This window comes from Oncorhynchus keta, chromosome 10 (genome assembly GCF_023373465.1).
Source record: "Oncorhynchus keta strain PuntledgeMale-10-30-2019 chromosome 10, Oket_V2, whole genome shotgun sequence".
NCBI lineage: Eukaryota > Metazoa > Chordata > Actinopteri > Salmoniformes > Salmonidae > Oncorhynchus > Oncorhynchus keta.
In genome coordinates this window covers 14,882,830-14,900,572 of record NC_068430.1, presented here as the reverse complement: position 1 = coordinate 14,900,572, position 17,743 = coordinate 14,882,830, and the positions used below count along the sequence as shown (strand labels likewise).

Here is a 17,743-nt window from a genome sequence, read left to right as displayed (position 1 = left end):
AGTAGAGCAGGGCAGAGTAGAGCAGGGCAGAGTAGAGCAGGGCAGAGCAGAGTAGAGTAGGGCAGAGTAGAGCAGGGCAGAGTAGAGCAGGTCAGAGTAGAGTAGAGTAGGGCAGAGTAGAGCAGGGCAGAGTAGAGCAGGGCAGAGTAGAGTAGAGCAGGGCAGAGTAGAGCAGGGCAGAGTAGAGCAGGTCAGAGTAGAGTAGAGTAGGGCAGAGTAGAGTAGGGCAGAGTAGAGCAGGGCAGAGTAGAGCAGGGCAGACTAGAGTAGAGCAGGGCAGAGTAGAGCAGGGCAGAGTAGAGCAGGTCAGAGTAGAGTAGATCAGGGCAGAGTCAAATCCTACTCAGAACTTTTCAGTAAAGAGAAGGCTGGATTATCGTTGATATATAAAACATATCCCCACAAATCTAAACGTAGCAAGACAGACAAATTGTTAAGAAGTATGTTGGTTCAACATTAGAATCACCCAATAAAAATTGGTCACCGGTCAAATAGTACATTTATGTTCAGAATATAGAAATTCAATTTCCAGTCAAGAAACCAGTGTCTTCAGAAAAAAGTTTAATTTATAAAGAGCCAGTGGAAGTTTTACAGTGCAAATTTACACTCAGGAACACTTTGAGGTTCGCAGAACCGCAGTTTTAACAACAGTGCTAAAATGACAAATTATAGCTGTAAATATGAATAAGACTACAGGCAGAGAGAGGCTCATAGAGGCTCTTATGGCATAACAGTTTTTGTAGAGACTGTCCGTCTGTGTGTGTGATTTACTGAATATAATCCGACCTGAATATTGAAAGAAACCCATGTGTTTTTAGTACATGAAGAGATATTTAAAGGCCCAGTACAGTCAAAAACATGATTTGCCTTTGTTTTATATATATTTCCACACTATGAGGTTGGAGTAATGCTGTGAAATTGTGAAAATTATGATAAAGCCCTTTTAGTTTAAGAGCTGTTTGAATAGACCGCCTGAAATTTCAGCCTGTTCTGTGGGGATGGAGTTTTGGCCTGCCTGGTGAGATAATAATGAGTGTTCCAAACCTCTCTGCCAATAACAACTAGTTTACAGTTTTCCCTTCCACACTCAGTCCTAGCTACATTTTTGGTTGAGAAATTGCTCATGCTAAGAAGGTATTTTTGTTTCTTTTTGACAATTTTAATCGAAAACAATCACAGTAAGTTATTTAATTATTTCCCAGAAATTATTTGATATTGAGATAAAATGGCTGCATTGGAACATTCATAATCATGTCTGTTGAATTAATGGATGGGGTGATGTTTGACTTCTCAGGCCACTCTTATTACTAGTGAGGGCTGAGGATTGTACTTGCACACCGTGTGTTTTCTAAAGAAGATAAATAGTTTTTGTAATTACAGTGATTTCCCTGAGGAAATTATATGTGGAGCTCAGCTCTGGAAAATGATTGCAAATGTTGCTAAACCATTCTGATGTTCATGCTGCTCTCTCAAATCTCTTCACAACACCTCCTTCATACAGTTTCATAAAGAGTGCTTGGTCTAACCACATATCTTCCGGGTTCAACCTTCATCTCTTTAAGTCCCTTTTTAAAATGACTTTACACAATGGCAACAAAATGACTTTGTTGACATCATGACATTTATTACTGCATGTACATGTGGAATGATTCACTGTAAACATTCTCCTCCTCCTCAGTCCTCTGCTTTCTACATGAACTCTCCAGGCCCTGTCTCCAGGCAGGAGGAGAATGTGTCTCCAGGCCCTGTCTGGCATTACATACATGTAACTTCAGCATCACAGCTTAGGTTTGGTTTCAAAACACTCGGCAGCCTACGCTGAATGACTGCACCTCTTGTCTGTGCTGCAAGCTTGTCCTTATGTAACTGTAGGCAGCCAGATGGTACACAGCTCTTTCGCTCTCACTCCCTCTCTCTCTGCCATGTATAATACACTATCCAGGAGGATTGGCTGAAGAGTCACGATGTGCCATCATGTCTGCATGTCTTTTCAAACAGCTCTTACACTAAAAGGGCATTACAATCATTTTCACAACCTCATAGTGTGGAAATATATATAAAACACAGGTAAATCTCTTTTTTGACTGCACTGGGCCTTTAACCCTATCCTGTGTGTGTAGGTGGATGGTGAAGATGTAACAGAGGTGGTTCGAAACCAAGGAACCATGTGATGAGTAACCTTGCCTGAGACCTGAAGACCTGTGTTAGCTCCCCAAGCTAATACCTAGGCTTTACCTCAGCGGGCTAACAGTCTTGTGGTGTACAGGAGATCCCGGTTTGAACCCAGTCGGTCACACAGGCCACATCCCGATCCCTGAGTTAGGCTGATGGAACAATATTACACTCTGTGTGTATTCATCCAGCCGTCTGACTCTGGGCAGCGAGGCAGAGAAGCACCTGTGGTTGTGTTCAGTGGCAGTTCAGTGACTGTTTCACAATGTCATAGATGAAACATTTAGTAGAAACATTTAGTAGTGCCCATGCAGGATGTGTCACAACTGACAGAAGTACGAGATGAGGGTGGGGATACACTTGGGTATACAGTAGAATTCAAACATATGAAACAGGGTTGAGGTTTGAAACCATGATGATGCTGTAACAACTCGAGAGAAATTCAGAGCATTATTATGTCCATATTGAAGTACCGTATATTGTATAGTCCAGGGCACTTATGCACTCAATAGAATCTTATTAACTTTGGTGAACCCATCTATTAGAGAAAGGCCTGCTTGCTCTCACAGTCACAGACAAAAAGGTCTTAGGATTGTCAGACAAACAGTTTCCCTGATAATCTCTCTATTGGGAAATAGTCTGGATATTCATCCCTCAGTCTGCCTTTTCTCTTGGAGAAGGAGACAGACAGACACACAAACCTCCTTGTTTCCACCCAAGAGCTCCCAGCCAAATCCCCAACACCTGCCACCACCGCAGCATCCTAGAGCAGCGTCAGCATCACACCCACACAGCCGTGTTATAGTCAAACAAGGGCAGCATTTTCTCCATTCTGGCCCCTTGTCGCCTGTCTATGTAAAGCCCAGAGAACTGGCCCTGGCTCGTGGGATGTCTCTCCTCAGCCAACTGGGGACATGGCCGTCCCTTACCCTGCTGCCCTACACCTGCCCAGAACGGGAGGTAGAAGCTCCCCTTGGTCTGCTGCTTAGACACTTTCTTGGGCCTCTTAAAGAGCTCGGCCTCCTGACTCTCAGGGACCATCCAGCCTGGCCTCTCCTTAAGTAGCTTGTCCCTGTCGGGCCTCACACTGCGCAGGAACTTCTTGAAGATATTGGTGGTCAGAGAGACCTTCCTGCAGATCTCCTGGGAGCGGCTGAGACAGAGAGGGTGGGCCGGGGAGTCGGGCCTGTCGGTCCAGCCAATCATCTCCTCCTTCTCCAGCTCAGGCAGGTCCAGCCAGTTGCCCACCAGGTCGGCGAAAACGTTGTCCCCCAGCACCAGCGGCTGCCGGTTGCGGCTGCGGCTCATGAGCGAGGAGGTCCAGTCTCTGGAGTCGTCCATGCTGTCCTGGGAGTAGTCGCTGTCCAGCGAGGGGCCTTCCCTGGACAGGCTGTAGAGAATGCCAGGGAGATCCAATACCTGGCCTGAGTGAGCCGGCTGATGATGCTCTGGAAACACTTGGCTAAGACGTGGGCCACAGTACTCCACCTGTGGGGTGGTGTATCCAGACACTCTGCGGGGGAGAGGGAGAGGCTGGTTCTCACTCTCAGTCTCTACTGTCTCCAGGCTGGAGGAAGAGGGCGAGGTGCCCAGGCTGCTCTGGTGTCCCCCCCGGCTGGATGTCCTGACCAGGGGGGGCTTCAGGGTCTCATCGTGGCCAAAGCCAATGGTAGCATTGGGGCTGGGGATAGGGCCAGGGCATGTGTCCTCTGCTGGTGGTGGGGCCGCCCTTTGGACAGACCTCCCTGAGATGTCTAGCTGCTCTAGCGCTGTCTGCACCTGTAGAAGCTTGAGTTCCTGAAGAGCCCCCATCATGGAGTTCATCTGAGCATGGAGGCCATCTCCTGCCTCCTTCATAGACACCTGTAGAGAGGGAGAGGAGGGAGAAAAACACAACAGGGAAATGGCTAGTTAGCTTCACAAAAGGACCCGCAAAACTCATCCATTCAAGCACTTGACCCATAACCTTCTGTGAAACATCGACCATCGTTTTCATTGCCCCTGTACGGTTGAACTTATGTTAGATCACAGCACCTCTTAGGACAAATAAATGCACTCAATGACAAACCGTAATGTACACATGGTACTAACATATGAATGAAGTCTTCCTTTAGTGTTGCTACAGTTCTCTGCACTGTTGCCCTTTTGTGTTTTGAGGCCACACATGGTTTGTTCAGTCACGTGACCCGTTTTGAATGATAGGGCCCCCATCTGGCCTGAATCTGTGAGAGGACCCTGTCGCCCGGCAGCTGTAGGGAGGAGTAGCACTGGCTGTAGCTGTCTCTCTTTCTCTGGGCCAGCATCCTGTGGGACTGAGTTTACGTCATGTGACCATGTTGTAACTGTTTCCCCTGCAACCTACTAATCCCTGAGGCAACAACCTGACCCCATGTCTTGACATGTTAAAAATGAAGTCATGCACCCTGACTCACTTTGATATGACTGTTATGTCTTTGAAATTAAGAATACACAGAGGCGAATGCAACCTATTACTAGCAAAGCTGTGTGATTTTACGTCAAATGTAGCTTTACAGAAATAGAAAAAGATTTGCGGATATCCTTTTGAGAATACCATGTTGTATTCAAACATTTGAATAGCGCATTGGTAAAATTGATAAAATAATGGATAACATTTCAGTAGTCTGATCAACTATGGGTTTTCACTGAACACAGATCTCTCTGAATATAGACAGCTTTCACCCTAGAACAACTCCTCCACCTGGGTAACACAATCTGCCCACCATACCAACAATGTAACATTATATGAGATTGCTCCAACTCACATGAGAATGTAAACATCGAAACAAGTTAGATAAGTGCTGTTCAATACAATGACATATAGAAAACCTCTTGGTCTTTCAATATTCTTGAAACCTTTACAGGGCAGAAACATCAACATTCACCTTTATATCAATTCAATATTTCAACTCAATTTACTGGCATGGAAAACATATGTTTACATTGCCCAGCATATCTCCCTCCATACGTCCTCGATCATCAATCTATCCATGAGTCTAAGATCCTAATACATCAATTTACCTTGTTATAACTTTCCCAGAGGTCTTTCCCTTTCTCTTTTCTCCTCTCTGTTGGCTGCTCTGTCAGTCCGTCTCTGCTCCCCTCTCTCTCACCTTTCAAACAGCCCTTCCTGTCAGCCCCTATATGAAGCCCCTGCCAATCAGGGCCAGTGGCTGTCCTGGTAGCCAATCAGCTGTGTCTAGACGTTAATCCCTAACTGTGGGGGTGGGTTCACTCAAGCACACATTGATTGACAAAGAGCGGGTGAGAGTCAGCAGCAGTGGTTTTTGGGGTAACAGCAGGGTAAGTTCGGGTGTGAGGGTCGTTATGGGGGCCTTGCCATATGTTATTTTTTTTGTAACCTTTATTTAACTAGGCAAGTCAGTTGAAAACAAATTCTTATTTACCTTGGCCAAACACTCCCCTAACCCGGACGACGCTGGGCCAATTGTGCGCTGCCCTATGGGACTCCCGATCACGGCCGGTTGTGATTCAGCCCGGGATCGAACCAGGGTCTGTATTGATGCCTCTAGCACTGAGATTCAGTGCCTTAATCCATCTAGACGTGGCGCAGCGGTCTAAATGATTGAAGAACGGGACGTGGGTGGGTGTCATAAATCACAAGGTCAGTGGTACTGTATCTGGGTACCATTAGTGCCTAGTGGGAAAGCATTGGATCCTGTTTTACAGTAACTAACACAGTAGCATATGACAGACAGGAGAGTATCACCAGCAGTGATTGAGAGGTGAATATAATAATCTGCAAGTTTTTCCTAGTGTATGACTGTTGTTTTTATGTAACGACATGTTAATAACATGTTATAATGCTTCATATGTAAAGAGCCCTCATGAATTACATTGAAAATACTTCATACTTTCATATTGAAAAGAGTAACTCAAGTTAATCTGCATGAAAAATAATCTGTTGAATTTTGTAATTTGTCTACTTTCAACCGTTGCAAGAGCCACTACACTGACAAACGCTAAACTAGCCTTTCAGTCCCACATATTCCAACAAAGATCATTACGCATTAAGAAGCACTTGAAAAGGTCTCATAGAAGATGTCATTTGAATCAATACGCAGCTCAGCTGACATTTCCACCGAAAATGAAAAGTAACATCAGTAGGCCTACTCTGAAGCATATGGAAAGATAGTGGAATAACTTAGGGTATGAATAACATTGGCAAAGGTCATATAATATGTCTATCTAAGCATATGCTGGAGACAAAGGAGTCTTTGTTTCCTGAGAAGCCATTATAGAAGGAGAAGGTAATTGGAACAATGAGGTCATCTCTGTGTTCTCCTGCGGTTCTAGGCGCTAACACCTATGGTTGACTTCATTATGTATAATTAGCTGTAGTCTTTAGAAGCTGGGGAACAGACTGTATATAATTACGTTTTACTTCAAACCACATCAAAGTTCAACCAGCATTACCACAAGATGCACACTTTCCCAATTACAGACATCTCCATTAAACAACGTGGCTTTTTCAAAAACATTACACCAGTATGATTCAAAAGACTACGTCACAAGGTATAGAAGTTAACCTTCTACAGCTTCACTACAACCCCTGTTTGGAGATGCTACTATTCATCCTATTCTCATGGAATCTAGCTGGCTAACTTGTTCATGCCATTTTTTAATGCCTTGCTTACTGCTCACATGCAACCCTTCCCCGTGCCCCCAAATACAGGCATTCCCTCCAGTTATCAAAAAGCACACGTGGTTTACTCCATCTTGACTCTCTGGCTCTGTTAAATTATTCATAATGTGCCCTGCGGAGCAGTCCTATTGTTGGCCTCACTGTGCCATCTAAGGCACTTGCTCTGCCAGCGCATGGCCACAAAACTTTTAACCCAAATATGTCAGACATTTCCAGATTTTTATTTTTAACTAGGCAAGTCAGTTAAGAACAAATTCTTATTTTCAATGACGGCCTAGGAACAGTGGGTTAACTGCCTTGTTCAGGGGCAGAACGACAGATTTGTACCTTGTCAGCTCAGGGATTCGATCTTGCAACCTTTCGGTTACTAGTCCAACACTCTAACCACTTGGCTACTTGCCACCCCAAATCATATCCTATAGCTGGCATCATATTTTTGCTGGATGAGACTGACTGAGTGACTGCTCACCCTCCTGTCCCCCAGGGCAGTGTACTGTACCTCCCCAGATGTTTACTCTAATGTGTTGCAGAGATGACTTGAGTCAGTGACTCATAGAATACGGCTGCTATTCGCCTCCCTCTCATATTAACTGGAACAGACAGGCGCTGCTCCATATCCTCTAGGTCGAAATCTGTGAATCAGGAGCTTCAGGGCATGAAACACTGTGTGGTACCATTAACTTAAGCAATGTCTCAAATACTGACGCTAAGTCCTCAGCTTTCAGTAACGTTAGTTTGCTAGCATTAATTCAGCAGTGTGATATGTTACTGTCAGCCTGTAACTGTCAGCTGTAAGGGTTTGGGGAATGACTGAGTATGTATTGAGAAGTAAGAGTGCAGGCTAAAGGCAATCCAGCCATCCTCACACACAAACTAAAGCTAATTGTCAATGAAGAACTCAATACTCTCAAACTCTGGGAGTAATCACTGCCAGTCTCAAATTAATGTTGGATGATCAGCCATTAAAGGCCCAGTGCAGTCCATTTATGTTTTTCCTGTGTTTTATATCAGATTGCACAACAGCTTATGAAACTAACATTGTAAATGTGTGAAAAAAATGTATCACTGTTATTTCCTGATAGTTGCTGGTTCAACCTGGTTCAACCTGGACTCAGGGGTAGACGTCACATAATGAACACTCAAATAGATATGATATGTTAGGTTTGGTATGGTATGTATCAATTTGCGGATGTAACATGATATGTTACGAATTACAATTAGTATTATATTTTACGAATGACAAATCGTATGATACAATATGTTAAGAATTTGAAATATGGATGATATGTGACAAATTCCAATTTATTGTGGCTAATGTTAGCTAGGTGAGCTAGGGGTTAAGGTTAGGAGTTAGGTTAAATGGTTAAGGGTTAGTGTTAGGTTTAGCTAACATGCTAATTAGTTGCAAAGTGGCTAAAAAGCAGTAAGTAGTTGCAAAGTTGCTAATTAGCTACATTTGTCAGTGATGAGATTCAAACACGCAAACTTTGGATTGCTATACGTTTGTGTTTTTTCCTTTAGTTTTTGCCTTCAGTAACCTTCTGTCTTATGTAACCAAACGTAACATATCATATTTATTTGAGTGTGCTGGATTTTCGTTTACTATGTCACGTCTAGTCTATGAGACCAGCCTGGCTGGTTGAAAATACAATCTACACAGGACCTTCTACTCAGCAGGTTTGCATGGGTGGGAGTTTCGGTAAATTGGTTAATAGACAAGTAACAAAGAGAGTTCCAAACCTCTCTGCAAATAATAGCTAGTTTTCAGTTTTCCCATCCCACTCAGACCACTCCCAGACAGGCCGACGTAAATTCTTGCTTGAGAAATATTTTTTTCCAAAAACCTATTTTGCCCATTTTAATGGAAATCGATTACAGTAAGGTACTTAATTGTTACCCAGAAATGATTTGATATTGATATAAAACTGCTGCATTGGGCCTTTAAAAGTTAAGAAGGTGATGATGTCAGTGCTTCTTTCTTCAAATTCATATAAACTGTTCGCTAAAAGCAGGAAAGGCGTGTTCAGTTAACACACATTAGTCATATTGAATATGCATGAATGTGAATTAAGTCCAACCCAGCATAAATAAACAAACACTATATTGCGCTCAGTTGAGATTAGGGTCTGTGCTCTTACGTGTTTTCTCATTCAGTTAAGGAGAAAATAAACGCGAGGAAACCTGACCCAGTTGGAATTGGCTAAAGCTGGCTCCCTGTATGTGTGGTTGATCGCAGAACCCGCATTGACACGGTTAAACTGGATTCAGTGAAGCATACCAACACACAAAAACACGTTTTTAAGTGGCAGTTCATTGTAATAAGGGACAGTCAACTAAACACCCTTATTTAATGTCATGAATGTAAAGAGAGCCATTCGGAGTTGTTGACCAGAGGCAGGGGAAATGGGAGGCCAAGGCCAGCTTATCAAACCCTGGGCTTTTAGAGAGGGCATTATCCCATACACACACGCACATGCACATGCACGCACACACAAACATCCCCACAACCCCCCACACCCCTCTCATTGAGTATGAATGGTAGGCTGTGTTGGTCAGGAGCAGTAATAGGATGTTTGTTGGGGGCATACAGGCCATGCCTCTGTACTAGAGATGGTCAATATGGACAAAAATACAATTGACGCAATAATGATAAATAGTTTATAACATGAATGTGCATCACAGTTGTTTTATTACCCTTTAAACTACTACTAATAGTTTGATTGTTGTAGCCATGTTATAGAGCAGAGCCCTGTTGTGGGGTGAGCCGCTGCACTGCGCTGACCATAGAGCAGGGACCAGAGGTGGGGTGAGCCAGACCAGGCCTCCTGGGGCATCTAACACTGGGAGGTGGTCTAATGGGCAGTTTCCTGGCCCGAGTGAAGCTGGAGAGATTACCAAGCTACTTCTTTGGAAGAACCGTTTTGGAGACGGTTGGTGATCCAATCTGGAGCCTTGGCTCACAATGACCAACAGCAGAACAGAAAGTCTGTACATGCTGTGTGCTGTTCAAGTGAGCATTAGTTTACTATCCAAACATAATGCATAACAATAACAATATCAAATGTTACTGCATCATTGTACTGCAAACGCTCAAGATAATTGTAATTACTTTATCTATTTTTGACTTACCTATTTAACTAGGCAAGTCAGTTAAGAAAAAAGTAATATTTACAATGATGGACTATCGGGAACAGTGGGTTAATTGTTTTGTTCACGTGCAGAACAACAGTATTTTAAATTGTCATCCCGGGATTCAATCTAGCAACCTTTCAGTTACTGTCCCAATGCTCTAACCACTACAAACCTGCTGCCCTAATAACCATGAAATTAATTAGGTCTTGAGCAACTTGCTAATGTTTTCTGTTGAAGAATTGACTTTCACTGTGAATCACATTCATCAGATCTCTGTGCAGATTGGAGTGGCATAAAATACATTAGTCCTTGTGGGAGGTTATCAGCGATCTCTGAAACACAATGATCACATCATGCAGCTGCCAATGTGACCTTGGCCAATTTTAGCAGAGGGGAAGGAAGGGCTGGCTGGAGAATGGAACCACAGGAGAGGCTCCAAACAAACGAACAAGAGACCACTGCTCAGACTCAGAGCCATACCACTACCAGCCCAACGCCCTCGAGGTAACAAAGAATAAACAAACTCTGTGAGCACAGTAGCTTGGCTAACCACCTCAGGACATAACCGCATTGCCAGAGTTCACCTCTCAGAAGTTCCATGACCTTTGCGGCTCACTCACACCCTCCTTTGAATAGAATTCCAAATTGACAGCCAGTTAGTTTAAATGTTGTGAAGCGAGTAACAGCTATAGAAGAACCATGAAATAAAAAATGTGTGTTAGTATCGATATCAAAAGCTTTGATATCCTTTAGTCTCAGAGATAACAGCACCATGCAAGTGTTCAACTGCCATTTAGAAGATACTCAGGGGAACATTGAAAAGGACTGAGTCTTTGTGTGACTCATGATGAATCATTGTCGCTTAGCAACATTGTATTGTTAGAAACGGAAGAGTTTGTTTTGCCATGCAGGACTTCCATATGAAAGGAAATGTAAGTAAAGAGTCAAGGTTAGGAGATCTATCAGGCTCTGGTATGTTTCCAGTAGTCAGCACAGGTTTACATAGTCCCAGATATACGGGCGGCTGGTAGCCAGACCAGGTTAGAGCGTTGGGTCTCTGCTGCCAATGTCTGGAACGAACTACAAAAATCTCTGAAACAGCAAACACTTATCTCACAGATTAATGCACCTGTACATAACCCACCTATAATTTAGCCCAAACAACTACCTCTTTCCCCACTGTATTTATTTGATTTATTTTGCTCCTTTGCATCCCATTATTTTTAATTCTACTTTGCACATTCTTTCACTGCAAATCTACCATTCCAGTGTTTTACTTGCTATATTGTATTTACTTTGCCACCATGGCCTTTTTTTGCCTTTACCTCCCTTATCTCACCTCATTTGCTCACATTGTATATTGACTTGTTTATACTGTATTATTGACTGTGTGTTTGTTTTACTCCATGTGTGACTCTGTGTCGTTGTATGTGTCGAACTGCTTTGCTTTATCTTGGCCAGGTCGCAATTGTAAATGAGAACTTGTTCTCAACTGGCCTACCTGGTTAAATAAAGGTGAAATAAAAAATAAAAATAAATAAAAAGTTGGGAGCAACGCTGAGCTGGCAGGTTGGAAAAATCTGCTGTTCTGCCCTTGAGCAAGGCAGTTAACCTTCTCAACAACTGCACCGATGATGTCGATTAAGGCATCCCCCTGCACCTCTCTGATTCAGAGGGGTTGGGTTAAATGCATTCAGTTGTGCAATTGACTAGGTATCAAATTAAATGAAACTTTATTTGTCACATGCGCCGAATAGAACAAGTGTAGACTTTACCGTGAAATTCTTACTTACAAGCCCTTAACCAACAATGTAGACTTTACCGTGAAATTCTTACTTACAAGCCCTTAACCAACAATGTAGACTTTACCGTGAAATACTTACTTACAAGCCCTTAACCAACAATGTAGACTTTACCGTGTAATGCTGTCTTACAAGCCCTTAACCAACAGTGTAGACTTTACCGTGAAATTCTTACTTACAAGCCCTTAACCAACAGTGTAGACTTTACCGTGAAATTCTTACTTACAAGCCCTTAACCAACAGTGTAGATTTTACCGTGAAATTCTTACTTACAAGCCCTTAACCAACAGTGTAGACTTTACCGTGAAATTCTTACTTACAAGCCCTTAACCAACAGTGTAGATTTTACCGTGAAATTCTTACTTACAAGCCCTTAACCAACAGTGTAGACTTTACCGTGAAATTCTTACTTACAAGCCCTTAACCAACAATGTAGACTTTACCGTGAAATACTTACTTACAAGCCCTTAACCAACAATGTAGACTTTACCGTGAAATTCTTACTTACAAGCCCTTAACCAACAATGTAGACTTTACCGTGAAATTCTTACTTACAAGCCCTTAACCAACAATGTAGACTTTACCGTGAAATTCTTACTTACAAGCCCTTAACCAACAATGTAGACTTTACCGTGAAATTCTTACTTACAAGCCCTTAACCAACAATGTAGACTTTACCGTGAAATTCTTACTTACAAGCCCTTAACCAACAATGTAGACTTTACCGTGAAATTCTTACTTACAAGCCCTTAACCAACAATGTAGACTTTACCGTGAAATTCTTACTTACAAGCCCTTAACCAACAATGTAGACTTTACCGTGAAATTCTTACTTACAAGCCCTTAACCAACAGTGTAAACTTTACCGTGAAATACTTACTTACAAGCCCTTAACCAACAGTGTAAACTTTACCGTGAAATACTTACTTACAAGCCCTTAACCAACAATGTAGACTTTACCGTGAAATTCTTACTTACAAGCCCTTAACCAACAGTGTAGATTTTACCGTGAAATACTTACTTACAAGCCCTTAACCAACAGTGTAGACTTTACCGTGAAATACTTACTTACAAGCCCTTAACCAACAGTGCAGCTCAAGAAGAAGATAAAATATTTACCAAGTAGGCTAAAATAAAAAGTAATAATAAAAAGTAACACAATAAGAATAACAATAATGAGGCTATATACAGGTGGCACCAATACCGAGTCAGTGTGCAGGGGTTAAGGTAATGTGCACATGTAGGTGGGGGCGAAGTAACTATGCATAAGTAACAAACAAACAGCGAGTTGCAGCAGTGTACAAGAGGGGGGTCAATGTAAATTGTCCGGTGGCTATTTTTATGAATTGTTCAGCAGTCTAATGGCTTGGGGGTAGAAACTGTTAAGGAACCTTTTGGTCCTAGACTTGGTGCTCCAGTCCCGCTTGCTGTGCGGTAGAGAACAGTCTATAACTTGGGTGACTGGAGTCTCTGAGAATTGTATGGGCTTTCCTCTGACACCGCCTATTATATAGGTCCTGGATGGCAGGAAGCTTGGTCCCAGTGATATACTGGGCAGTACGCACTACCCTCTGTAGCACCTCGCGGTCAGATGTCGAGTAGTTGCCATACCAGGCGGTGATGCAACCAGTCAGGATGCTCTCGATGGTGCAGCTGTAGAACCTTTTGAGGATCTGGGGACCCATGCCAAATCTTTTCAGTCTCCTAAGGGGGAAAAGGTTTTGTCGTGCCCTCTCCACGACTGTCTTGGTATGTTAGGACCATGATAGTTCGTTGGTGATGTGGGCACCAAGGAACTTGAAACTCCCGACCCGTTCCACTACAGCCCCGTCGATGTTAATGGAGACCTGTTCGGCCCGCCTTTTCCTGTAGTCCACGATCAGCTCCTTTGACTTGCTCACATTGAGGGAGAGGTTGTTGTCCTGGCACCACACTGCCAGTTCTCTGACCTCCTCCCTATAGGCTGTCTCATTGTTGTCGTGATCAGGCCGACCACTGTTGTGTCATCAGTAAACTTAATGATGGTGTTGGAGTCGTGTTTGGCCACGCAGTCATGGGTGAACAGGGAATACAGTAAGGGCCGAAGTACACACCCCATGAGGAGCCCCAGTGTTAAGGATCAGCGTGGCAGATCCTTGTCCCCTTTCAAAGTCCACTGTTCATCTTGACCTCTTGACACCACACTTTCCCACACATAGTGCTGCGCTACTTACCAGCTATGGCAGGTGGATCAGAGGGTCAAGGTCTGTTGCACATGTTTGTCATTTTCTTGACATTACAGAGACCCCAGATGATACAACAGTCCATAAAATGAGACATAACATCCACATGTACAATAAGAAGACTGTAGCCTTGGATCATAAGGATAATCTACTGCCCGTATTCTATTCTATTCCACTCTATTATGTTGCCCTTATACACACCCTTGCTTTTTCCCACTGGCATAATGGTACAGTGTACCTCTGTGCCATGGGTGTTCAGGGAGCCAGGAATGGGAAGACACAGACAGACATGTGTGAACATTGGCATGGGCAACACAAGCAAATTCAGTGCAGACAATCCAGAAGCCACAGAAGAGTAATGTTGCAGACCTTTGCATGCCTTGCCATGGCCATGTGGGTTAAGTTTAAATGAACATCCTTCACAGTTTAAAAGGAGTTTGAAGAGAGTGTATAGCCTATACACGCCTCGGTGGTTAGGAATATGAATATAAGAATATTAAAAGAAGCAGCAGTTGAATATGAAAAGAAAAGGCAGCAGGAAGCTTGACCATTCATTATACTGTACCATGTCTTCCCGTTCATGGCGCCCAGACGCATGCACAACGGTCTGCAAAAAGTACATGATATGATGTTCGCACTGAGCTATTTGATTTGCTTGAGTAAACCATTTATAAACGGAGTCATTTGCACCGTGCCTTATTATGCAACCCCCCACCCCACCGTGCAAAATCTGGTTGAAACAACGTTATTTCCACGTCATTTCAACAAAATAATTAAATGGGGATGAAGTTGAATCAACGTGGAAAAGTGATTGGATTTTCAAAAAGTCATTAGCATTAGTCATTTTTTTTTTACACAACTTTTAACCTAAATCCAATTACATAGTGACATTTGTTGTTGATTTCACGTTAGTTAACAATTCAACCAAAAAACGAAACGTTGAAATGTCTGTGCCCAGTGGGTTAGCTGTATAACAATAACGAAATATTAACATGTATATTTTAGCTGCTGTTTACTCTTTTATTACCCAGTTGCATTTTAACAAAATCTGAATGTATATACTTAAATTGTATATCAGAACGGTATTTACAGTAAAAACAAAACAAACAAACATTGTATACTATAACATCCAGAAAACTCAAATAAGACAACATACCAGTTCCTGCTTCAGACGTCTTAAGCAAGTATCCATATTTTTTTGCTCTGACTTGGGAAGCTGTCGTTCTATTTTTGTAGATGTAAATCTTTTTCAACTAAAATACTTGCTCGTTCTTTCAAGCATGTCTCTAACAAATGTCACTCGCGTAGTATAGGCCATTAAATTGTGCGCAGAAAAAAAAATACTTTGATAAAGAGACGACTGTCGTCCTGACGATGGAACGCTGTAAAGACGTTCTTGTTCTGGAATACGCGCGTCTTGTCATGTGGATTCCAAAGGCATGAACTCTAAAATCTGTCACTCTGTGTATATTTAAGCCTACTCCAAAAATGATTGTTAAACCCAAAGCATGCTTTAGGTTTGCACGGCTGCCTGTCGATATCTCCAACTTGTCATCCCATGCCTTGCTTACAGTGTGCAACCTATATTTTTTTCTCATTCATGAGAAGCGCTTCGGTTGATCATCCAATGAGGTTGCGATTTTTTTCTATCGCACAGTGCTGACGCTGTTGGAGCCGTAATTAAAAAGGCATGTATTTGCAATAGAGGTCAGGTTATGCGTTATGTCCTTGTGGTATTGAAATTAATCAACATACATTTAGTTGAAAATATATAGTAGGTCTATATGTTGAAAGTATTTTAGACTATATAAAATACTCATTTGAATGAACTACAGTAACAATTTCACTGGTGTGAAGACACCTGTTAATTTGAAATTATTTAAATGTAATTGAAATGGAATGTAAGGCCCCGTGTTTGACACACAGATGATAATTGGTTTAAAGCGAGTTGTGTTATGCTTGACATTGGTGCTACAAGCATAATTCACATGATCAGTTCCACATGTGGGTAAGCAGACCCATAAGCCACTGCGGGCCCTTTTTGTGGCCGCCACCCCCATCAAAGTTGCCCAAATCTGCAAAAAGGTTTTACTCAGAGGAAGTGTTGAGGGAAGTGACTGCTAATAGGAGCAGTATATAGGTTATATCAGGAGGGCAGAACATTGTCACCCTCACAGCAAGGAAGCACCTGAGTGACAGTCCTTTGTTGTGTGATCCCTGACCCGGATACAATACTAACTCAGTGGAGGAAGGAAGGGGTTGAACCTGACCTGCACTCCATTCATAGTTATTCCGCTCTTGCAGAAGTGACATGCCTCTTGTATTGCAGACAGAGACACTTTGACCAGAATTCAGAAATGGAACTGGGAGTGGGAGCTCCAAAGCTCCTGGTGTCTGACCTGATTCCATCTAAATACTATTATCATCTTTGTTTTTGTATCTGCCCCGCTGGGCTTTCCCAGGTGGATGTGAGAGAAGGAAGTAGCTCCGACTCCAACTCCAAAAGCAAGGAAATGGGCAGGATGTATGAATTAATTATCTGAAACATCAGTGTACTTTAGGGAGAAAGAGAGAGGCTTCTGCCTTCAACCCGCTGTTTCCTAAAACATCAATGTACTTTAGAGAGAGAGGCTTCTGCCTTCAACCCGCTGTCTCCTGAAACATCAGTGTACTTTAGAGAGAGAGGCTTCTGCCTTCAACCCGCTGTCTCCTGAAACATCAGTGTACTTTAGAGAGAGAGGCTGCTGTCTTCAACCCGCTGTCTCCTGAAACATCAGTGTACTTTAGAGAGAGAGGCTTCTGCCTTCAACCCGCTGTTTCCTAAAACATCAGTGTACTTTAGAGAGAGAGGCTGCTGCCTTCAACCCGCTGTCTCCTAAAACATCAGTGTACTTTAGAGAGAGAGGCTTCTGCCTTCAACCCGCTGTCTCCTAAAACATCAGTGTACTTTAGGGAGAGAGGCTGCTGCCTTCAACCCGCTGTCTCCTAAAACATCAGTGTACTTTAGAGAGAGAGGCTTCTGCCTTCAACCCGCTGTTTCCTAAAACATCAGTGTACTTTAGAGAGAGAGGCTTCTGCCTTCAACCCGCTGTCTCCTAAAACATCAGTGTACTTTAGGGAGAGAGGCTGCTGCCTTCAACCCGCTGTTTCCTAAAACATCAGTGTACTTTAGAGAGAGAGGCTTCTGCCTTCAACCCGCTGTCTCCTGAAACATCAGTGTACTTTAGAGAGAGAGGCTGCTGCCTTCAACCCGCTGTCTCCTAAAACATCAGTGTACTTTAGAGAGAGAGGCTGCTGCCTTCAACCCGCTGTCTCCTGAAACATCAGTGTACTTTAGGGAGAGAGGCTGCTGCCTTCAACCCGCTGTCTCCTAAAACATCAGTGTACTTTAGGGAGAGAGGCTGCTGCCTTCAACCCGCTGTCTCCTGAAACATCAGTGTACTTTAGAGAGAGAGGCTGCTGCCTTCAACCCGCTGTTTCCTAAAACATCAGTGTACTTTAGAGAGAGAGGCTTTTGCCTTCAACCCGCTGTCTCCTAAAACATCAGTGTACTTTAGAGAGAGAGGCTGCTGCCTTCAACCCGCTGTCTCCTAAAACATCAGTGTACTTTAGAGAGAGAGGCTGCTGCCTTCAACCCGCTGTCTCCTGAAACATCAGTGTACTTTAGAGAGAGAGGCTTCTGCCTTCAACCCGCTGTCTCCTGAAACATCAGTGTACTTTAGAGAGAGAGG

At 43.1% G+C, this 17,743-nt stretch overlaps 1 protein-coding gene across 2 annotated transcripts; it reads right to left on the bottom strand.

Moving 5' to 3' along the window:
• Window positions 1–541: 541 nt before the first annotated feature.
• On the bottom strand, window positions 542–15,653 carry LOC118388257 (PAK4-inhibitor INKA2-like). 2 transcript variants are annotated; one of them, XM_035777115.2, is made up of 3 exons: window positions 15,169–15,653; window positions 14,578–14,619; window positions 542–4,035 (listed from the first exon to the last, which is right to left on the bottom strand). In XM_035777115.2, the coding sequence occupies exons 1-3, from the start codon at window positions 15,202–15,204 to the stop codon at window positions 2,953–2,955; spliced, it is 1,161 nt and encodes a 386-aa protein (XP_035633008.1). In that variant the 5' UTR covers window positions 15,205–15,653; the 3' UTR covers window positions 542–2,952. The 2 variants fall into 2 exon arrangements, with proteins under 2 accessions (XP_035633008.1, XP_035633009.1); XM_035777116.2 differs by lacking the exon at window positions 14,578–14,619.
• Between the last annotated feature and the right edge of the window lie 2,090 nt (window positions 15,654–17,743).